The sequence below is a fragment of the Argopecten irradians genome, chromosome 7, assembly GCF_041381155.1.
Source record: "Argopecten irradians isolate NY chromosome 7, Ai_NY, whole genome shotgun sequence".
In the NCBI taxonomy this organism is placed as follows: domain Eukaryota; kingdom Metazoa; phylum Mollusca; class Bivalvia; order Pectinida; family Pectinidae; genus Argopecten; species Argopecten irradians.
This window is the reverse complement of record NC_091140.1, coordinates 11,217,166-11,242,662: the sequence shown is the minus strand read 5'-3', so window position 1 is coordinate 11,242,662 and position 25,497 is coordinate 11,217,166. Positions and strand designations below refer to the sequence as shown.

Genomic DNA, 25,497 nt, shown 5'->3' with positions numbered 1-25,497 from the left:
GTATTTGTTTATAATATTATCAGTGTGGCCAAATCATTTGTCAAACTTTCGAGGTAATCAGTCCCATTTCAAAACACAAAAGTAACAAACAAATTTGCATGTTAAATAAAGGCGGTCAACATTTACATAATGTAAGCAAATATTTAAATAAGGGTGACAATGATCCCTACGGTCAGTCGCTATATATATATACACGTACAGTATATACATATCTTTGAGAAGATAGTAAGGCTTTCAAAACATTAGATCTAAGATGGACATTAAAAAATAGTAAGTTTGTTTTTGTATACAGCCTTATGTTAGTATTTTCAGACAAGGGGTATTTCGAATGTGCGTGCTTACAATTTTCATTTCCATTTCAGAATTTTCTTCTCTCTTTACTGCAAATTGTTTTCTGAATGTGAGCCTAGTAAATAGTTCTAAGGTTCTCTTTATTCTTCGATTTGTACACGAGCTATTCGCGTTGTAGATACTTTATAATGTCAACTCGAACAGGAAGTAATAAAGTATAAATATGCATTCTATCTTATTTAAGGCTGTTCCATCATACACGCCGTCAATAACGGAGATCACGCCCTTGTCAGGTCCACAAGGTAATTATATATCTTTAACATGCAATTAAAGAGTTAAAAATTACATATATAGAGGTTACACAACGAGTGGTTGTTGGATATGGAATTTATTCCACACGAGTTATTTTATAAAAGTTACGAAAGACGAGCTTAGCGAGTGTCTTTTGTAACTTTTAAAACATAACTTACGAGTGTGGAATAAATTCCATATCCAACAACCACGAGTCGTGTGACCTGTTTCTACCACAATTATATCCGCTTTTAGCCGATAGAAATACGACAAGGCTAAGTATGCTATCCAACAGCAGTTTTGGCGGTAAGCGGCGATCACAGCATATCATGACGTCACTCGTTTATTGATGACGTTAACAAATGATGACACGACACTGAGAAAGACGTAGTTCTGTCAAAGTTCATCGTGTCAGCCAATCAGAATGCGTACAGAGTTTATACCACGTGTGGTGTGGTATAAACAAATTGTTAATCAACAGCTGCATCGTTTATTTCATACCCTGAGAGTTGAATAACACCGCCTATTGTGGTAGAAAATAGTATATCTCATATCATCTGTTTCTTCGATGAAGACATACAAAGGAGAAAATATTTGGAGTAAATAATCAAAATCAACTGTCAATAGAGAGTCATAATGCTGGCTATTAAATCTACATTGTGCATTGCTGAAAATTGGTAACATATACAAAACATTGAAATGGATTTTGGCCCAATATCTCTTGCAATGAATATTAGACTGTTAATTCTGAATAACTTAAATCTTACACGGAAATCTATTATATAAGGATTATGGTTACTAATTAATATTTAGATATCTATAATCTTACTAAGAGAAAGTTGAAATTGTCCCCCTTTAGTTATTAGGTATTATAAAATATCTGAATAGTAGTTATAGATGTAAATAATTAGTTGGAACGGCGTAGCTTTATATTCAACATTTGATATATATAGAATAAATACATTATTTTTAAAATTAAGATTTACTTGGTTGTCTTGCAGGAACCTTGCTGACCATGAAAGGACTGGTATTTACCTCCAAATACGGTCCAAACACAAGTATGAATGGGGATACAGATTCAATATCAAGGTACAATTGATTTTATATATCTTTATATTTGTACAGTTGTTTTAGATAAAGTATCATAGCTTCCAATTAAAATACCAATCTGCATATTCTATATAAAATGACGAATATGACAGTAGTGTTACAAAATATGAATAGCCTACCATTGAGCTTCTAACTACCCCTGTTTCTCCCTGTGGGGATTTTAGGGTATAATTTTCTGAAAGTCTTTAAATCTAAAATACTGCTAACTAAAATGAGTGATGTTTTCTATAATGATAGTTTACCATAAATGCTTCTGGCTCATTATCTTACCAAATATTAGACTTACAATGACTTTATATCAAACATTTAAACACCTAACATATCACCATCTGCATATTTATAACTATTTATGATTTTATTCGAAATTGTTAATTTTGTTTGTGTTATTAAATGAAATTCATACTCTCCTATACTAAATATTTCTCCTTTAAACTTTAAACTAGGATCGTCAGTTTGAACATTGAAGTGTAACGCTGTTTTTAATGACGTTACACGTTTACTTATTGTGACTTTATTGAATTATACCGAAAGTGTGATATATATATTGTTAGGGTTTAATCAAGATATGTTAAACTGGTCACAATTTGAGGCATCTAGAATGCCCTATTATTTGATTCCTAAACATGTCAACAATATCCATGAATATCAAGGACTTTAAACATTTTACATTTATATTACACATTATACATTTTAAATATTTAGTTTTCATAATTGGGGGTTGTGAAATACTATGAACAAATAAGGTATTCACAAGGACGAAAACATGCTTTTACACGTACGACAATACATTATATTGCACAGAAGCTTATTTGACATATGTAGGTCTAATGATTGGCCAGATATTACATCATAAAAGAAATGCTCAGATTTTAAAATGAACATGGTTAACATTTTTCTGGCTTTATTGTTTTCTTTTTTTCTAATTTCAGAGTCATCGCAGGAGGCGAAACATGTGACCTTAATTCTTTCCATGGTGAAAGGCTAGTAAAATTTCACTTTTTAAAAGTCTTGTCCCAATATACTTTAAGAAAAATATATTAAAAAAATGAACCAACTGAATTATATTTTAAGAAAAGGCTTATAGAATTTTATCACATAGCTAGCCCGTCCAGCCACTATTATGACGTCACATGTAATTTTGACGTCATAATATATAGAGAATACATGGTTAGTATCTTACAATACAAGGTTTATTTTGGTGCGAGACTTAGGAAAGCCGAGATGACGAGGCTTTGCCGAGTCATCCCGGCTTTCCGTGTCGAGCACCAAAATAAACCTTGTATTATAAGATACTAACCGTGTATTCTGTTTATCCTGCAACCATTTTGGCATTCAAAACGAAAGCAAATTGACAGTTATTTACTTGGTTTCGTTCGAAGCGAGACGCTTCCTTGATGCGGAGGTAAAGATTCATTCAGTAAACCGAATGAGAGTGTACTCCTTTTTACTGCCGTGGGAAATAAATAAGCGCATTCACAAACAGTATCCGTAATATTATTCAGTGTGATATATCACTGAAACAAAATGAAAATACTCAAAAAACAATAAATACCCATTAAAGAGTTACTTTACAGTACATACCTTTGCCATGAGCCAAGGAAAAGACGACACCGCCATACGAGATTTTCGATAGCGTAAAAATGACGTAATTCCGGTGAATGTTACGTCACGTTTTAGCGGGACTGAATGACGTTTCATTCACCGGAAGGTTCAAGTTCTGGGTCAAGTTAGAAAAAGTTCCGTCAGATATGGAACAAATTCACGTGATCGCATTGACGGATAAAGCATTTCGTATTGACGGATAAAGCACAAGTTTATCCGCCAGTAGTTATCGGTCAGTATGTGGGACAGTTGCAGGATAAATATATATATATATATATGACGTCGCATGATTGTCTCAGTAGACGGAAACGTCACATCCGAGCCGGATTTCTACTGTTTTATATAGAGACGAAATCTTAAGTTTTACTTATATGTATATTATTCAAAAGTTATGTGGTAAATGGAATCTTACACTCGTGACTATGTGATATGAAATTATCAAAATCCTTAAATAATCTGATATGCCACTCGCCTAAGTAAATGCAAATCATATTATTGAACTCGTTTGATAAATTTCCTATCACATAGCCACCCATGTAAGATCCTCTATACATTGTATATTTCCTTTTCGTATTGTTGTACAAATATCGTCAAAAGTAAATCAACAAAAACATCAAATATAAAATTGATTGTTTGCGAGCGTCATTTTACATTCACAAAGCTACGAAAAATATCAAATTGGCATCAGGCGAGGACAAATCTTCTTGAAATACTGTAGTTTTAAAAATGTTGAGATATTGTAACAAAATAGGTCGATATTTAGTATGTAACACTAAGTTTAAAAGGTCATTTGATATAGTACACATGTGAAAGTAAAACAAACAATATATTGATAGGTATAGATATGTGATAGTCAGAAGCAGCAGTGTTGCCTTGCGCGGTATCACGTAGTCTGTCACTTTGGGAGATGATATCCAAGATGAGCAGGACGGAACCTGACTTGCAGTTTATCAAAGCGGTCAGCGGTACAGCCAACATGATAACGTAGCAAACCGTAAGGTTTAAGTTAGATGGGGATTAGATATTTTGGGACGCACGTGCCTTTTTAATATATGCACAAAGGGGCGTGGAACAGTAGGTGTTAGGTTGATAGATATACTGGGAATTTAGGGAATTGAGAAAGAGTCTCCAGAAATGTAGAGAACAAGGCAACATCCCCCGGACGTGAGTCCGAGGGGTTAGGAACTCATGTTGGGGAATACGGACTTAGTAAGATAAATAGCCGCATACAGATACCGGGTTAGTCAATATACTACTAGTTGTGTGATAGTGGCAAGGCCAATGTTTTGTTTACATATAGTTACATGTGATGAACTGCTTATAAGTTATACACAACGCGAAGTACAATAAAGACGTAGATACCTTGATGTGTCGTACACATATTGTACATTTTTATATATCCTTAGCAATGGGATCATATTGAATAATAATGGACTAAGCAACTATGGAGTCATAACATGCAAGTTGAGTGAAACCCGATCTGAAGTTGGTAAGTTGCTACACTAACTTGTACATTTAGTATCATTAACATTTTCTTCAATTTCCATTTATGTTTGACTGCCTTAAATATCAGGATATTAAAAATTAAGTTCGAAGACAGTTTAATAATACAAAAATTAATGACTTATTTTGTAGGAAACATCAATGTGAGTTATGCCCTGTCTTCGCTTGGAAGGTAAGTAAATTCAATATCGACATTACTATGTATAATCTGAATTTAATTTTATCCACTAGTGATGATACACGTCCTTGTTAACTGGATAGAATACCTAAATTCATGTATAAAAAGAACGCTTCCATTATCTGTCATCTTGAAGCTTAAAGACTATCTGATAAATAAATCACAATATATTTTCAATATATTCATCGAATTACTTCCATTGTATTTTTTTCTTTATTTTACCTCTATAAGTAATAAGTTAAAAAGAACAATTCCCTAATTATCTTCATACCTTGTAGAAGATGTATTTCTATTTTTGCTACGACCTACACTATAATACATGTATATTTATGTATATGCATCTACACACTTACAAGTAACAAATCAAGTTCCATATTCGAAGAATAAGGCCATCCTTACAGAGGGTGACAGTGCATTTATTAATTCAACAACAAATGATATTCCAATATGATATGTGACAAAACTGCCTAAATGGTATTACAAATCTCTATCACTACCTCTCATTCATACATTATCATATAATTCCGTTTTGTCGAAAAGAAAAACTAAAAACAGAAATCCGAAATTGTTCAATGTCGCAATCAAAATAACATGATATTATATTGTTTTGAGTGCTAAAAAGTCGAAATCCATGTTATGATAATTGATGGCTTTTTACAAATGTGTCCGCTATCTTGAGGTCCAAATTTGGAGCAACTGTGTTTATTTTTTATAGGTCGCAGTCCAGTAAAGCTCTTTACAGAGTCTCCAGAAATAGTCAGATCTCCATGTTTCAGAGTTATGCAGGTATGTCATGAACCATTTTCGGTTTTATGATTTTAGAAATACGTTGTTCACCTCGCAATACATCTACAGCAATAAAATGTCATTGAGCTGCAAACGTCCACATATTTCTGAACATTAAACATACCCTTGTGATAGCCTCCCTTGAACAGTGAGATAAAAACAAGAAACGCATGTTTAATAGTCACCTGCTTCTAAAAATATAGAGGAATTATCAATAATTAATGACACAAACATTCTTTAACTTGTCCAAACTTCTTTCGAGTTATCTGACAAGGGGCACTGCCTATTTTCAGAGATACATTCCATTACTCCATCATCTGGGAGTGCTGAAGGTGGCACAATTATAACCATATCAGGGAGATACTTTGATGAGACCACGTCTTCCGCGGTTGTTAAAGTTGGAGGTAATATATTATATGTTAATCATTATGGTATGTCTTATCTTATATATAAGTGATAGTCGAAATCGTTCAGGTTTTTATTCTTGTCTCGACGTCAGAGTTGGCTGTTACTTTATTGCAGTGTGTTAAGGGTTCGCTTACTATGACAATGTATATTGGAACAATGAATGTGGGCCAAAACGCCTTCGACTTGATAGCTTTTTAACATTTAAGTTCATGTAAGAAGATTTGTTTTCATGTATAGTGCAATTATATTTATATCAAAATGAAGTTTTTAATTTATTTCAGGTTTAGTGTGCAATGTTTTATCTCTGAATACAACATCTATTAAATGTAGGACCTTCCGCAAACCGGACCAAACTCAGCAGATTAGCCCAGGTACATTCATTGTTATCTTTTATTGGTCCCCTGCAGGTGAAACCGGAGGGGACTATAGTGTTTGTTCCCGTCTGTCTGTCTGTTTGTCTGTCCGGATTTGGTTTCCAATCGATAACTTGAGAACGAATTGATGGATTTTGATCAAACCTCACACAATGATAGCATATGAGAAGATACAGCCTGGGATCAAAAGGTCAATTACAAAGGTATCTGTTACTAAAAATAGATTGATTCACAAATTAGTTTCCGGACGATGACTTGAGAACATTTAAAAAGAATGTGTTCAAACCTCATACAATGATAGCATAACTAAGCAATAATCACTTGCCAAAGATTATAAAATCTAATTGACGGCAGGGGACGTGTGTTCCTTGCAACACTTACTGTAAGCTTGTTACAAAAATGAAATAAGTGAACCACGAGAATCAAACAATTAATCAGTAACAACAGACAGTTTTATTCGTAGTAAATCAATTATATCCGTTATTTTGTATCTGTGCTTTAATTATGCATATGATGGAAATTGTCTTTAAAGTTATAAATGTGTAATAAAATACATTGCATATATTTGTACGGATCAAATAGCATATTTTGCGTTGTTAATATAAATCAATGCATTAAAGATTAACAAAAAGGGTTGGTAATTTGTATAGGAAACTGTAAGGTATTCAATAGTTATAATAAAACAAATATAGATTGATAGGTAGAGACTTGTGATCGCCTGTAGCATTAGGACAGGCTAGCGCTGTATCACACATATATATACGCGTAGTCTGTCATTTTGGGAGACTATACCCGGGGTAGGATAGGGTGGCCCCTGACTTGCAGTTTATCAAAGCGGTCAGAGGTGAGGTCATTATGATAGCCAAGCAAAGGATAAGGTGTGGGTTAGATAGGGATTAGATAGAGTGTACATTATAACCGCATAAATATATGTACAAATGGGCGGGGCAGGGAAGTTGTTAGGATGTTAGATATACCAAGGTTTAATGTGTTACATTTGTAGGAAAGAGTCGGACAGGAAGCGAGGGAAGAAAAGCAGAACATGACGAATGTAAACAACGCGAAGTACAAAATAAATACCTTGTGTATGTGATGTTGATTCACATAGATGAGAAAAATTAAATGTTTAAAAGGAATTATGGAACAGGGTTAACAAATTCTTAAATAGTATCACGGTATTGATGACATAACTTACTGAAATTGCGAACAACTCCTTAGCTTTGGGATCAATTTTGTTCAAATCTTTATCAGTTATTGTAGCACATGTGGATGTGTATAGTTTGACACATTATATGATTCTCTAACGGTTACATGCGGTATATGACGGACACTTACGAATGGGCAAAATTTAGATATGATCAAATCCAGTTAAATATTGCTATGTAAGATATTGATGGATTACATGCGCATTATTTACTTTTATTTTTTACATCTTTTGTTAATTGGTTGCCATGGTTAGCATAAAACAATCATAATGAACATAAATGATAATGAGGAATATAACATCTAATACTCTAATGTTGATTATCTATAATTAGATCAGGTTACCAATAAAAAAAAGAAATACTTAATAGTATACATTATAAGGGCACGAAGTGCGAAGCAGTTCTAAGGTAACATATACACGAAAATATAAGAAAAAACAATATTTTCAAATTCAATCCAACACACTGACAGCTTCAGTTTGCGGCCGCCATTGTTTTACCCACTATAAAAAATCCCATCAGCGTAATGGGATGCTTTGAAGTCAGCTCATTTTATATTCAAGCGGTTCAACCGCTTATATATATGATCCGACGAACATAATCTTCATCCGGCAGAAGCTTATGATCAGTGCTATTTGCTCTTTATTTGCAAGCGTTCAAGTGATAGACCACTTTCAATATAATCAGCTAACCAAAAACGGAATATATGTTACTGAAATAAAATGTGGATTTCCTTCTCAAATGGGGATTAGGGGACAAGGGCAGAGTGTGAATATATGAATAAAAAAATCAACAGAAAATTCGGTCCGCTCCGTTTTTCCATAAATTAACTTTTCAACATTGTATAATTAATGGTTTTATTACTGAAACATCTGGCTGCTCCCTTTAAGGTCTTGCCTTCAGTCATATTAACAACATGTTTTTCAGGAAACAGGGGAGTCATTATTGAGTCCTGGAAGGAAACATCCGTAAGCGACCTGGATATGATTAAAGATTTAAACGAGAGTGCGCCTGACTACAGCGTTACGTTCTCTGATACAACATCCATCACGGGTGACAGTACGTCTGGTAGCTATGCCAACCGACTGAGAGGTTTTTTCTACCCTCCATATGATGGTGAATATCACTTTTTCATCTCATCATCCAATGGATGTAATTTCTACCTTAGTACGGATACAGATCCAGCGGAAACAGTGAGTCCTTATTTACCACATTATGTTAAAGTGACTATTCATGGATATGAATTTCAATAAATAACAAATGATAAAGAAATTATTCTCCTTTGAGATTCTGATTAAATAATTTCGGAATCTTTTAGATTTTGAAAACAAATATATTTTTCTCGGAGTCCTTGAAGGTCGAACGACCGTTTATATTTAGTACAATCAAGCGTTTAATGGAACTAATAACAGTAAACAGGTGCTTACTTCGGCGAAAAATATGGTTACCGAAGTCAATCAACAACAAAGTATTTTGTACACGCCTTTGTGATTTCTCTTTACTTAATAATTAATTACTTTAAAATTAAGCAAGCCTCGTATTGACCAGCCAAAATCTTTCAATCTGACTGAGATATGTCTGTCCAATCGACAGACCATTGTAAGATTCTAGTAATATTTTACTCGCATTTTATGAAATATACATTTTCTGTTTAAGATTGTGTCATCAAAAAACAACAGGGGAGGTGGAGGTTTTGTAGGTAACGTCTCCCTACAGGCAAATGAAAGGTAGATAACATATTATTTCATAAAATTGATTTTAAGTCATTTATTTTAGTTCAATTAATAGTTTTAGCTATGTAGCGTGCAATACAGTGTAGATATAAGTTATCTACACCGGAAACAAATTATAGCAACATTTTTCAGAGTTAAATCTCTTTGTTGCAAATGAATTACTAGAGTGATTTCAATGTCATTAATCCTTATACTGATTTGCGTAATATATATCCATCAAGATACCTTCCCTTTTTTTACAGTTATGCCCCATTGTGGTGTTGTGTAGGTTGGTCTCCTGTAATATATATTTTTACATTAACATTATAATTGGATAATTATCAATATTTGAAAATAAATATGACACTGTTACCCCTCTTGCATGTGTTTCCTTGTATACATTTTTTTTTTTTCATAACAGCTACCATATAGAAGTGTTTTACCGACAGAGTACTATCAGCATATGGGCTCGATGGTATAACAGTGTGGTAAACCATCACATGGCAGGGAATATTGAACAACATTCACAACGAATTACGATTTCGTCTTCTACAATCCAGAAGGAGAAACAAAAACTTACGATACGACGTATAGGTAATGGCACAATCGTCTACGAGCAACAGGAAATAACAATGGACCAACTGGAAGGAAGTTTTCGCTTGGGATTATATGGCGTTTTTACGGGTAATATTAAATACTCTTACATGTCATGGGTATGAAATACATTCAAGAAACTTTTATCGGTAAGGCATGCACGCCTATCATATTCATCATCCTCTAACCTCCTGTTACACACAGATCATGTGTAAGGAGAGAAAAAAAATCAAATTGGTTTTATTACACTTTCAGAGGTTTTGTATTTTGGCGCATTGGCAGACGAAGTGAGGGACGCTATCCGAGCTCTTCCATTGTTTGATATAACAGAGTCTGTGATGGTCAATAGGACGTCACATGGTGAAGGAGGATTGAAATACAACGTCACCTTCATTTCAGAACGCGGTAATTATTCTTATATAGGGACAGTCATATTGATTGGCTTGTGGAATCTGTATTTTTATATTTCAACATCCTTATTAACAGCCAGGGTCATTTAAGGACCTTGCCAGATCTGTTGGTGAAGGACAGCCGGAGTACCAGGAGAAAAATACACCGACCAGCTATCAGTACCTGGCAACTGCCATACATGGGATTCGAACTCGCAAACCAGAGGGCTTGTGTTAATATGTCGTGACATTTGAACCTCTGGACCACCATGGGCCCTTGTTAAATCTTAAAAGCAAAAACAGAAAAAATCCTTGAACGAAAAGGCCCACGCACTGATTATTAATATTTCGAGATGACTTTATACAGAAAGCTTAACGAATTTTGACACCACAACGCTTTCAACAGCAGTTTGTACATCAAGTGGCTGTCAGATCACAGCAGTATGACATCACTCTGTTATTGATGACGTTGATAAATATTGACGTTACACTGAAGTAAAAAGAAGTTCAGCGATCGAATTGCTTACATAATTTTAACCACGTAACCGATTGTTAATGAAGAGCTATAATGATTAAGGGGTGGTCTGGAATTTGAATAAAATCCACCTACACTGTGGTTACAGACAATATGTTAGTATTTTAACGTTAGTCATATACCATTATATACAATTGAATATTTCAGGAGACTTTCCTACTCTGGAGGTAATAGGTTTATCCGAGCCTTCCTCTGTCACCATAGTAACAATACAGGACGGTGAACCTAGCGGGAGGAAGATAACACTGATGATGGCCGGTACACCGTCACCACTTATAGACAGTAACTCATCGGCATCTCAGGTTTGAACAAAAATGGTTTCAATATTTCACGCGTCAATCACCCTCCTTCTTCACTCATGTAATTGTCATTATCACCAATCATTATCATTTTTCTTAAATGCTTAAATCAGTTTTCTTTATCAAATGACGTTATCATCACTTTCGTCAACTGCCAACATTTTTGACAGGATATATTTGTAATCCTTTTCAAAGTATACGAATCTTACACATATTTTATATGTATGTCCCATTGACCCCTTTAGTGCCTTTTTATAATGTCTATTTTGAGTTTAATAGAAAGGGTATCTGGTCTGCTGTCATGTGTCGTTTCCCCATGTTATATAAGCTAACTGTTTATCGGACAATATCAACAACTGCTGATTCAATAAAAAGGAAAGAAAGGAAAACATAGAAGGCTGCAAAATCCTTATTTTTGTTGCTCATTTAGGTGACAGTTTTAAAGTTTTCTTAGGAATTCACTATCTAATTGATCTCTGTTGTTATACTCATTTCACATTCACTTCCCGTTGGGATCAATTTGATTTTATAGATCACTAGTCTGAATGATTTACCTTCACATTCAAGAGATTAAACAGTTTCAATGTTTGCGTGACAGGTCAGGCTGACCTAAAGTCATCATGTTTCGTACGTTGTCGTCCGCCGTGCGCCGTGCATTTCATATATTTTGGTCATCTGACCCAAAGGGTCAGGATGACCTATTGTCATTATGCACCGTCCGTCGTCGTGCGCCGTCCGCCGTCCGTAAACTTTTCATTCAAACGACTTCTTCTCAATAACCGAAAGGTCCAGGGTACTAATGTTTGGCCTGTAGCATGCTCGGATGAAGGGCTACCAAATTTGTTCAAATTAATGACCTTGCCCTTATTTATTAATTTAAGGTCACAGGGGTCAAATAGGCTAACATTTTTTAAACAACTTCTTGTGAATAACAAAGAGACAGAGACCTGATATTGGGCCCGTGACATGCTGGGATGAAGGGCTACCAAATTTGTTCAAATGAATGACCTTTAACTTCATCTAAGGTCACAGGGGTCAAAAAGGCTAAAATCTTTAAACGAATTCCTCTCAAGAACCAGAAGCCCCAGGATGCAGATATTGGGCCTGTAGTATGCTGGGATGAAGGACTATCAAGTTTGTTCAAGTGAATGACCTTGATCTTTATTCAAGGTCACAGGGGTAAAAAAAGGCTAAAATTTTTAAATGACTTCTTCTCAAGAACCAGAAAGCCCAGGATACTCATATTGGGCCTGTGGCATGCTTGGATCACAGGTGTTCGTTTCTAATATAAATATAAGTATAATACTGGGTCAAGGTCTATAACTCGGCCGGCCATATAACACTACCCAATTTCAGAAAAAGTATGATTATTAACCAACCGTATAGGATATGATAATAGGAATGCTCTCAATCGACAGCCAGATAATTTATCTTTAATTTAGTATATGATACAATATATATCATGCCGTATAAATGTCACTAGGTATCCAGAAACATAGCAAAACAGCCAGATTTCAACTGGTCGGACACTGTGGTGTCCTCCGATAAACACGCCAGGGCTCTAATAGGTAGCGCTCAAAAACCACTGCATGTCAACATTTCAGCGTCATAAGAATGAAAGTTTGGTAGAAAACAAACTTACCGGTTAGTAAATCCATGGAAAAATACCCTCCATTTGCCTAACGTAGCCCTTTGAAATTTCCGATTGAGAAATTTATGTCTCTAGCCGCCATGTAAGTATGTGTGCAGTAGATTTGTTTCGTCGGCGTTGATTGGCTCTTGTAAATTAATTGACCAATCAACGCCGAGAAAACAAATGTACTACATAATATCAACATGACGGCTAGAGACACACATTTTTTCAATCAGAAATTTCAAAAGGCTGTATTGAGCAAATGGATGGTATATAGATAAACACTCACATACCGGTAAGTTTGTTTTTTTACCAAACTTTAATTCCTATGAAGCTGAAATGTTGACATGCAGTGGTTTTTGAGCTACCTATTAGAGCCCTATTAGAGTGTTTATCGGAGGACACCACAGTGTCCGACCAGTTGAAATCTGGCTGTTTTTTATGTTTCTGGATACCTAGTGACATTCATACGGCATGATTTATATTGTATCATATACCAAATTAAAGATAAATTATCTGGCTGTCGATTGAGAGTATTCCTATTGTCATATCCTATACGGTTGGTTAATAATCATACTTTTTCTGAAATTGGGTAGTGTCATATGGCCGGCCGAGTTATAGACCTTGACCCAGTATTATACTTATACTTATATTAGAAACGAACACCTGTGCTTGGATGAAGGGCTACCGAGTTTGTTCAAATGAATGACCTTGATCTTTATTCGAGGTCACAGGGGTCAAATAGGCTAAAATATTTAAATGACGTCTTCTCAAGAACCGAAAGGCCCTGGATACTCATATGTGACGGCGACTGACAAAATGGGCCCAGATGAGGTGATTATGACGTCGGAATAAATGACGTTATAAAGTACGCACAGTTTTTGCCGACGTCATCACGTGTATTTGCGGAAACTTTCAATAAACGACTTTCTAACAAAAATATAAATATTCAGCTCATTAGAAAAATATTGAAATTGTTTTTCTCTTCGTTAGTAGAGATGACAATTTATAACTTCATGAAAATCAATCAAAGATAAGAGTGAAAAAAATCCTGATTTATCTCAATCAGTAGTAAATAGAGTTTTTCGACTGAAATTCCGATATGCCACATGTGATGGGATCCATACAAAATATTTATAAATTGATTTAATACAGTTTAACCTTTTTTATTTTATCTAGCAATATTGTTTCTCCACGGATATTATGGAAATTCCAAAGCCTTTGCTCTTTCGCAAGTTAATAATATCTTGCAATATGTCGAAACATAATTAAAATAAAATATCGAAAATCAAAGCCGTAAAAGTCACTGAAACTATACTGAATAAATGTTTAAAGACAAAATAAAGACAAGAAAAATGTGTTAGAAGTATTCCTTCAGAAATCTTAGAGGACAATGACGCAAATTTCATCAGCCGAGAATTGAATTCTGCAGATGAACCACATGCGTTTTGCTCTATAATTTTTTTCCCTTTACATGTATACATATGCAATTCTAGTAGAGATATGTATATACACACATGGTGGATCATTATGGTGACCATTTCAATTTGATTTAGTTGTTCTTGATATGCGTGGAGGGGTATAAATATGTATCTATAGAACATCTTTAATTTTGTACGAGAATAAGTTAAGTTTTCATGTAAAACTATGCGACGATGATAACATACGCTAAACATTAAGAAACTAATCATGTGAATGTAATACGGTATTTACAGTGGACGTCCGTATAGTTCAGTACTTATGCTTTGGCCACAACCCCTTCCGGTTTGGCTAAGATTTTTAGCCATTTTTGCCTGGTCTCCGGCCGGACACCAGGAATGACCGCCGGTGCCTGAAGAGTTTAACTCTCAAGTTGTCACCAGTGTCATGAAGTATTCCATAATCGAGCGGCAATCATGTCGCCCGAGATTCGTTGTCCGTAAGATACTCGGGCGATATTCGTTCGATGTCCGGTGAATAGACCGGTTATCGTCTGTCCATCAAATGATAATTTGTATTAGATGTTAGGTCGATATTCACTGCCTCGCCGGCCCCCAAAAATTCTCTTTGGAAACAAACGCCGTACGATTACCACACGGCCTCCTTTAAATGTAAATTGTGTTTGACAAAATTTTTGACCGGTGTTGTCCGATGTCGGAAAATGGCCAAACACCAGCGGTGTACTCCCGATTACCCCGATTACCCCCTATCTCCGGATACCAACCGATCATTGTGACCAAATCATTAATTTTGATGACATTATACAGTACATGTCTTAGAAACTAAGGGGTCTGAGAATTAGTTACAATTTATATCGATTTGCATTTGTGTACGAGAGTGTCCATATGTTGGTTTTAGAGGTCTTATATTCAAGATAAAAAAACGGCGAAACTCGATCTAGACCAATAGACCTCTAGATCTATAGTGATCTATTTGCACTGTGATGGGTTCAAATTGATATAAACTGTTACTAATTCTCAGAACCCTCGATTTGAAACATGCCTTGTGTCTTTTTCTTTTCAATCATGTCTATTGTAATATCTAAAGACCCTGTCTACAGCATATTTTTCTTTCCGTTTTTTATCCAAAATATTAACAATTAGGTATAGTTCTTGAGTTATCTAGCTGATAAATAGAAATGCGAGCACTCGTTTATTAAATTCGATCACTCTATCAACAGGTTTTTCTATTATGTGCCATATTGGGTCAGAATCAGTAAACCCAGTTGTACATGTATGTATAAAGAGGCGTCTGTCTATCTACATGATATACAAAATGTAAAATAAAAAATATGGATAGGAGATTGAACTACGAGCACTTCCTGATTCACAGTTTAAGAGATATTAATATTCGACTCAAAACACACATTTAACAGGGAAAAAACAGTAAAAGACACACATCGTTTTAGTCTTTTAATTGTTGATCTGAAAAATCAACTGTCCACATCATATCGTCTAAAAAGCATTTAACAAACCAGCCCACTACAATCCGATTAATACACACTTGATATAAAATCAAGATGGATCTTGAATGTATAGATATTACAAAATATATATAGAAACGTATAATTGTATATATTATATGCCGTATTGTTGATGAGATAGAACGACATTATTCTGGTCATACGAAAAGGAACATATGGAATTGAAAATATATATTAATACCAATGTAATCAATCTACACGTCGGGTGTTTAGACATGTCACATACACTGTGTTTCCGAGGGTGATCGCAAAGAGATCGGATAGTTCGGGCTCGATTCACTAGTACTCTGTGAAGTTCTTCTATATAATCATGCATATGAAGTGTATGCTTTGAAAACCTTATCTGACCTGAATATGATATTCCATGCATTTGTCTTTTTTATTTGGTCACTTGATCTACATTCAATTTAGTTCTGACGGTTGTACTTACATTATCTATTCGGACTTCGTCAATTCTTAGCACATGAGCGCATATACATGCATGTGCATGTAGCTAAAATCTGTCCATGCATATATAAATGTAATATTATTCGACTCCCTCGTTTTGTATCTCCTCGGTCGCCCATTAAAGGCCCACTACCTTTACGGAGCAAAATTTAAAGGTTTCTTTTAAAAACATTAATAACATAAGAAAATACAAACACCAAACATATGCAAGATTTTTCGCGTAATATATGATAACGGTGGATATTCATTTCGCTGTTTTGCCGTCTGGCGCAGTGATAGTCAACTACCGGGCGGTATTTAGGACGACGGCGGGAAAAATAATACGACCCGTGTTATGAAAATTAACATATTATTTATTTTGATTAGTTGTTCAGGAGATGATGATAACTGTAGTATTAACGGTAAGTTAGTAACATTTGGGCCTCTACAAAATGATCGATTTCGTTTTACTTTCCCATTAAAAAAAGTAAAAGCCGTTTCGGAAAGGTAGCGGGCCTTTTCGATCCGAAATCCAATATGGACGCCACAACCGCCATCTTGAAAACACATTTTAAACTTCTTCTCAAGTTCTACTGATGCGATTTGGTGGAAACTTGTCTGAAATGATCCTACCTTGGTCCAGACAAAGTTTTGTTGCAACTCCGGTTGCTCCGAAATCCAAGATGGCCACCATGGCACCATTTCTAATTAATTTCCCATACAACTATTGCCAAGGTATTCCGATGACCGTTAAGGCCCTTGGGCCTCTTGTTTAGTAATATCACCAAGTCGTTGAGTTATATATACAGTGCTCACTGACAATACATACCTCGACGTAAGCCACTTATATCCAAATTATTATACGTATAGATGGGTATTTTAGATACAACTAAGGTACAATAATGGTGAGAAGTCTTTTTTTTTCTAAATAGTTCATGTATTATTTAAACATTCCATTGCCTCTCATAATTTTGTTTTTAGTCAGTAGAAAAAAATACTTTCTCTTTCTTTGAAAATGTTTTAAATATTTCAGCTTTGTTTGGTTTTTGTGAAATAGATGATTACATACAGTGTTACAATGCTTTGCTGTCAATGTGATCTATATTCTTAATGCATAATTCCGATGGCGATGTATAAAAATGTAATATTAAATATTAAATATAAAGAAAATCGATTGAAAACTTGTCAAAATGCAATAACGCTTTCTTCTCTTCTGTACTTGTCTGCGTTATGAAGTTACTAATTGTATACTTAAATATTTTCAGTTGAAAGACGGTCTTGACGGACTGTTCATGGTACGATGTCCAAGCTACTGGACCAACCCTAAGAAGGCCGCTGTTTACTACAGTATGGACGACTATTCTACCTTACCGCTAAATTTCCAAAATAAATGGATGGATTATAATTGGTATAACCAGTACTTAACCAAAAAGCAGCAGCCATTCTGTGGAAAAGGAGCGCTGAGAACCCCCTACTGGCTTCTACACGAATCCTACAGCCCAATGATTTATCTATCTATCAATCCAATGGTAACGAATATCACATTGATTGTTTGAAATGGAAAAATCAATTGGTAAACAAAAGATAAAGCGGGCAGTATCACTAGTTATAAAATATATTATTGTTTGTGTCAAGATTATTAGACGATGAAAGAAAATCGATGACACGAACACAATATATGTCTTTAAAGTGTTGTTCAACTTCATTGCAAAATGTTTGAAACAGTTGTGCCTATGATGCTCATTGCATAGTTCTGTTTAGAAATTGTAAGATTAGATCAACAGTAATTGTATATTTATTTATTATCAAAGTTTTCATCTAAAATTAAAAACAATAATATAATATAAATCAAAACTCGTTTCTGAGACACCCCCAGTTATGCCAGTGTCATATCCAAGGACGCTGAGCTATTTTTCGTTTGCTCTGGTTAAATATAGTACGGAATTCGACACAATTTGGTTTATTCAAAACACATGTCTTATATTACCAAACTGAAAATACATATTGCACTCACCTGGCAACAATATTGAAGTAATATATACTTGAATTTATCCATTGTGAGTTAATATGCACTTATAAAACACTTTTACACTAGGAACAGTATGCATTTGAAACTGCATTTGAAACGTACACATATGTTTCCTTGATGTTGTATATAAAGAAGAAGCCCAAAGTGTTTCGAAAATTTCAGTTTCGGATGAGATATCGATTGGGTCTACTTGATTCTACTTGGGGCATGTGGCTATGTGACCAGCACGTTTTCTAATCGAGTGCATGACACCCGATCGGCATCATAAATAACGGAAATATTCTAAATAAATGACTACCAGACTAAATGCTTTGCAACATTTGTTTTATCAAATAAATATCTTACCTCCGGGATATTGCGATGACCGAGACGACGAAAATAACAAAGCCAATTAGAACGATAACTCGTATGTACACGTGGCTTATTATTCGCATTTTCTAATCATATTTTGAGAATCATTTGAAAGACTATTTAGAGGAACTGTCATGTTTTCGTGCTAAAACGAGCGCCATACAATTTGGATAAGGGCATACAAGTGTGTAATACTCATACCAGCTGTACTAGTTCTACATGTACGCGCGTATTGACTGATTAATGAGGCTTTGACACTTAGCGTATCGATTCATGTACTTTATGTAGGATTTGATGGGCGCATTGGAATACCGGTAGAGAGAGAAACAAAATGACTGTCCTCGGGGTGGATGTGAAAGTAAAGTAGTGAAAAGAAGAATATTTGTATGATGTAATTTCTGATGAATCGGTTGAAGTGAAAACATATAGTAGTGAAAGGAAGAAAATCGTATTATGTAATTGCTGATACCAATAAAAAGTTAGAGCTAACTAGTGTAGTAGATCTGAAAGTGACGGGAAAAGTGTGTGAGCAGGGGAGAATGGTCTGAATCATATGCAAAAAAGATAGGGATGACGGACAAGTGTGAAAGTAATGGTACTTTGTGTTTTGACAAAACAGATTATGGCACGTATATGATGGCTGACGATTCACCTCTGAGTGCAAAAATTACTGTCCTCGACAGAGGGTTGTCTCATAAACGATTCTTGAAATACTACAAAATACAAATTCTTTCTCAGAGGGACTGAATTGGTAAAATAGAGGGAAGACTTTAGGATGGTAATGATACAATATGTAAATCATATCGCAAAGTCAGTCGCGAGGCATCGTGTTCAATTCCTGTAACTTACAGGAAATTTTATATTTTATATAGAAATTGTAAAATACTAATATGTGAAACCAAACTGAATATAGTGATTTGACATAAAAATGTATTTTTTTAGTTCTGCTTGGCTTACAAAGGATACGTTAATTATGTCTACATGTACGCTGATTACAACGACATAAATGGAAACAAGGGGACGCTGTCAAGATATTTCTACGACATCATAAAATCATCAAATACAGAAAAGTATAACTTCAATATTTATGCTAATAAAAAACGAAAAGGTACCAATCAGGACCATTTAAAATGTAAAAAAAATCATCTCATTGGAATATTGAACAAAACAGATATTATGTTCTTCGGAATTTTTAGGACACTTTGCATCATTGAAACCATTGAAAATAATGTCATGAAACTACAAAGATAAACGCTTTTATGATTTACTCAGTTGCTTTGATTTTATTAAAATACACATTTAGTTCTAGTGTATTTGAACAGATACATTTTGCAATGACTTTTTTATTGTCACATTGTATTTGATATTTTGCACTGCAATAAGAAAAATGAATGATCAGTAAATATAGAAAACTTTTGATAATTTTGATAATGAAATAAAAACATGCTTATTTAATATTTTTATTCCACTTTGAGTTGTTTTAATACAAGATAAATTGCGATACTATAATATTGTGACAAATAATATAAGAAATCTCAAATGAATGCATTTGATTCAAATTAATAAAATTTAAAATACAGAAAGAAATGAATGTTTAGGTCCATTAGAAGATGTCAAAGAAGCGTTCTTTCCTCTTGGTAACAAGTTCGCTATACACAGGTCTTGCGAAATTACTAATAACTCATAAGCGTTTGGATCAATGTTATCATGTCATGCAACATATCGATACACATATAGGCTAATATATATATATACATATATCTCATTGTACACATCTCATTACTTTAATACCGATTTCATGTACCATGGAAGCATTGTTCAGTTAAGCTGAAAATTGTTATAGTTTTGAAGACATCAGAGATGACCTTTGGTTACATAGTTACAAAATCAGACGTCAAAATGATCATTAAAGAAACCATTGCATGAATCTTCAAAACATTATCTCATTTGGTTGTCATGGTTTTAAATGTGGGAAAGTGGAGGTATTAGTTAGCCAATGGCATACAGTTCTAGTTAGTTATCCATAGTCTAGCCTTGTATATTTATCTGTTAGTTCATGTATTTCGTATTTACGCTACAGATTTGCGACATTGCAGGGTAATCAAAATTCAAATTTTCGTTTTGATCATATAATATATGACTACCTCCTTCTATAAAGCAGTTTCCTATAATAAAAAGGAACACAATTACTTTTTGTATCATTGAATTAATGTTAGTTATTTATGTTATAATGTGTGACATATTTCGTTTTCCGTTCACGTTCTGCACACAAATTCTACACACAAGAGAAAGAATTGTTCTCCATTAGAAGATTTCTTAACGTTTCATAGATTCTGCCACTACGGGTGATGGAAAACAGGTTTTAAAGAAGAGTCGCGAAATATTTAATATGAAATATTAAATTGTAATTATCACAATGTTATGGCTTTTAAAAGGAACGCTATACACTTAAATATTTTTTAAAATGGGATTACAATGGAAGATGTTATCAAATCAAAAGTCCATTCACATTTTGCAATTAAAGAAATCTTGACTAATACTGGGTGTCAAAGAAATTAATTTGAAGATGCGTCCATTGCCTGGCGAAATGCTTCATTTTCATCTTCAAGAATGTTGGTGATATTCATATGCCTACTAAATATACATCACTTTGCGTGGTTTTTTTTCGCTTTTTAATTCTTTTTTATATTCATTTCAGCTGGAACTATGGTTGTTACAACCTACTATCACATATTATGGCAGTCTACCCTGACTTTACAAATTTGGTGTTGCGAAGATTGAGAATAGACCATGCCGAGGATTTTTTTGTAGATGAGGTTTATTTTGGACAACAAGCCACAACATCAGATACAGGTAAGGTATCCATTCTTTTGGCTAAGTGGTTGATTGTACACTAGGAAAAAGTCTTCTATCAGTGTAAACACATGAACGAGGTTATTCACTATTTGCCCCCACTTGCTGAATTGATGTCCGCATTCACCGAAACAGTGGGGTATAAATATAATATTGTCTGTCGATCTGTTATTTCATTTGTCTTTCACGCTTCTATTTCCACATACAATACCTTAACAAATTTGGAAGACAACTTATGACTACTTCGAAAAAGTACGTTGTGAATCACGCTGTGTGATGGAGTGTGTTTGTAAATGTGTATTTATTTGAATTAAAGTATTAACCTTCTTGTATTTTAACGGTTACTCTAAACTGTTTAGGTTTGATATCCAAACTGCATCCCTAGATTACTACACATTGGCATAAGGTATTGAAACATAAAGGATTAATAAGAAAATATCAAAAGGGGAATGTTTCAAAGAACAAGAATGATCATGCCATTAATGCTTTGGTCACAATGATCGGCCGGTAATCGGGAGTACACCGGTGGTTTTACAATTTTTCGGACAACACCGGTCAAAAAATGTGTCACACATCATTAACATAAATAGGAGGCCGTACGGTAATCGTACGGCGTTTGTTTCGAAAGAGAATGTTTTGGGAACAAGTGAGGAAGTGAATAACGACCGAACATATAATGCTTATCATATGAAGTCCCGGCGATAACTAGCCTATTCACCGGACATCGTACGAATCTTACGGACAGTTGTACTAGGCCCGGCCGAATGTCGGGCGGTGTGATTGCCGTTTGATTCCCGGCCGAATATAAGACGATACTGAACGATGCGTGAAGTATATATTGCCGGTTATGAAAATCTACGGGACACCGGAGAGATTTTAACTTGGAGTTAAAACTCTTCGGGCAACTCCCCGGTTATGCATGAAAGCGCCGGTCAACGGCTGGCCATGTCTAGTGTCCGGCCGGGATCCAGACCAAAATGACTAAAAGCATGCCGTGAGTACATCCTAAGCCTAATCGGAAGTGGTTGTGACCAAAGCATTAGTGTATAATATACATGCTAAAGATGAATACTTAGTATATATAAACTGCAGAACTTACAGGAGTCCAGCTCGGTGACAGTAATAGCGTACATATAAATTAAGATTTTTAATAATACCGTGAAATTAGTCATTAGCTCTTATTTTATGTTTTATAATGAATGTAAAAGAATAATGGCGTCTCAAACGTTTCTAAAGTATGCAATGATGATATTGTATATTTTACCATTCGTATTGTATTCTTTTATCATATTGCATCTTTCTATAGTCATAGTGCATCTGTTTTATTAATATAGTATCATCGTCATTCACATTGTATCTTTGTCATATATAAAGAGAAAAGGAGGGGAAAATTCATCCTTCAATTGACTAGATATCTTTATACCCTCGCAACGAAGTATACTGGAATCGGGTTGTCCGTCTGTCTGTCTATCTGTCTGCCGGTCTGCCTAGACACAACTCTGTCCGGCGAACTCCTCCTAAACGATAGATTTTGATCAAATTTGGTACAGAACTTATCTATAAAATAGGGGAGTTGAGTAGTTTAGTAAATTATATAGGGTTCTGCAATGTTCCCTATTGATTGAGTTATTACTAAATTTGTGCAGCGGATGATATTGGTCGTGCACTCTAGCGGCAGTTCTAGATAGTCTTTACTACAAAAACTGTACTTATCAACATCAAACATTCTAATAATACGGCAAATATTATTGATGAAATACCCTTTCGAACGATTACTAAAGATTTACTAATAGAGATATACTATTACTATATTGCCCTGTAGATGATGCACACCTACGGCGCCTGGTCTGCTCTCCAAACGGCTACAGAATCATTGATACTGATGTCACAGATACTGGGGACAGTTACGATATTACCCTCACTGCAGCCTATGCGGGACACGGATTTCCGTTATTCGAAGTGGACAAAAATCAGGTATTTGTTACTATCATTCTGAATAAAAAAACATAGTCTTATTCTGTGTTTTAAAGAGGATTTGATAACATCCCATTAAGGATCATAATCTAGTGACCCTTCGGATTGACCAATCAAATGCTTACCTCCAAATTTCTTTATGAGGACAGAACAGTTTACATGAGATATCAGAATAATTTTCGTGAATGTAGTGATTTCGTCCAAAGTGCACAATGTATCGACATGTATTATACATGCTAGGACAAAATTTCACTCACTCAAGTGACCTATTCTAATCGCCTTTTGTCCGTCGTCGTGCGTCGTCCGTCGTGCGTCGTGCGCCGTGTATCCGTAAACAAGTTACATTTTCTTCTCCAAAGCTGCTGAAACAAATTCAATGAAATTTTGCACAAACCTGTATAAGGCCAATTTAAATTGTGAATTATATGGTCCCCACCCCCTGGCGGCTGTGTGAGGGGCCAAAAGAAGTAAAATTGACTAATATTTCAAAATCTTCTTCTCCACTCACAGATATGGTATGATCAAATACTCTTCAAAGACAGAAATGTCTAAAGGTCCTTTTCAATATTGTGAGTTATATGACCCTGGGGTCTCTTGTTTCCCCCGGGGAGGAGGTCAGGTTTACTACTAGTTTATATAGGGGAAACACATTTATGAGCATTTTTTGCTCAATTTTCATAGGAAATGAGTCAAACTTGTTTATAATTATTAGGCTGAGATATTAATTTAACATCATATCCATATTGGTCCTGACCGACCCCCTGTGGGCAGAGGGGCGGGGCCAAAAAGGGGTCAAATAGGCTAAAATTTCACAAATCTTCTTCTACAATTCTGGAAAAGGTAGAATAAAATACTTTTTATAGATGGAAAGGTCTTTTTTTTTTTTTTTTTTTTTTTTTTTATATACGACAGAATTTAATTTATTTAATTACTCGAAGACGGAACAAAATAATCGTTCATCTCCACGTACACTTTTTATTAAACACGAAATAATTTGGGAGAGGGCTTGTCGGATTCATTAGGGAGATCGCATACGATCTCTACACCAATGGACTATCTCATAGTAAAACTGGAGGCAACAGAACAGAAAATGTATTTTTAGTCCTTTGATGTACATCAAAAGAAACGTATAAAGGTGCATTGGTATTGACTGTGTGTCTTTGAATTTGGGAATAGTTCTCTATGTAGTTTTCAAAGATTTTTTTTGCATATCTGTGGTTGGTTCAGATTTGTTCCCTTGAGCTGCCTTCAGTTTTACTATGAGATAATCCAGGGGTGTAGAGATCGTAAGTGATCGGAACCCCTGGAGTACCGTTATACGGCTCTTTTGATGTACATCAAATGACTAAATTACCTGTTCTATTCTGTTGCCTCCAGTTTTTTTTTTTTTTTTTTTTTTTTTTTTTAACATAAAAGTTTATTCATAATAGGCATGTTATCATGATACATTTAGTGTCCTCTCACAGGAGGAGATCCATTCACCATTCCCACTTTCATACATAGCTAGGCCTAGAACCTACAGATTTATGTCGTGATACCTTATATTAAGGGAGGTAACTCTTAATACCACCCGGAAGTCAGTAATTTCACGCGAAACACATGTACGGTATCCACATGTTGGCGTCTACACGTGGTCCACTAAGCTAGCTATAGTCTACACTTGGGTGGTAAAGATAAACAGTTGTCTACTATTTCAGGTAAGTGAACTGCTTAATTTATATTATTAAATAAAAAAGACCATTTTTCCAAAATACATTTTTGTATTGTTATTACCATTTCTAGCACAGGGTCCTGGGAGTCTAGTAAACTTACACTCTAGCCCTGGCTGCTCTATACATGTAAATAAATCTTTCATACTCCAGCAGTCTAAGATACAAAGTTACAAACTACCGGTAAATTGTTATTTAAATAATTTCTAGGTCAATATCCAAAGTTCCTGTACAGTTTATACCAATTAATGTAAACAAAAGTACTTCACAGTGATTTTTACAC

The 25,497-nt window shown here is 34.8% G+C and overlaps 1 protein-coding gene across 1 annotated transcript; it reads left to right on the top strand.

Moving 5' to 3' along the window:
• Positions 1–514: 514 nt before the first annotated feature.
• LOC138327027 (fibrocystin-L-like) lies at positions 515–23,541 on the top strand. The gene is made up of 14 exons (XM_069273020.1): positions 515–593; positions 1,584–1,640; positions 4,930–4,969; positions 5,691–5,761; positions 6,055–6,165; positions 6,451–6,540; positions 8,676–8,941; positions 9,405–9,475; positions 9,882–10,173; positions 10,541–10,670; positions 11,126–11,280; positions 17,564–17,706; positions 21,377–21,531; positions 23,354–23,541. The coding sequence occupies exons 1-14, from the start codon at positions 515–517 to the stop codon at positions 23,539–23,541; spliced, it is 1,848 nt and encodes a 615-aa protein (XP_069129121.1).
• The last annotated feature ends 1,956 nt before the right edge of the window (positions 23,542–25,497 follow it).

Excerpts from the sequence above, each read along its gene's own strand:
- LOC138327027 (XM_069273020.1), top strand. The coding sequence starts at position 515 with ATGCATTCTATCTTATTTAAGGCTGTTCCATCATACACGCCGTCAATA. Across the intron at positions 594-1,583 it reads GCCCTTGTCAGGTCCACAAG|GAACCTTGCTGACCATGAAA; the intron begins GTAATTATATAT and ends GTTGTCTTGCAG. Across the intron at positions 5,762-6,054 it reads CATGTTTCAGAGTTATGCAG|AGATACATTCCATTACTCCA; the intron begins GTATGTCATGAA and ends GCCTATTTTCAG.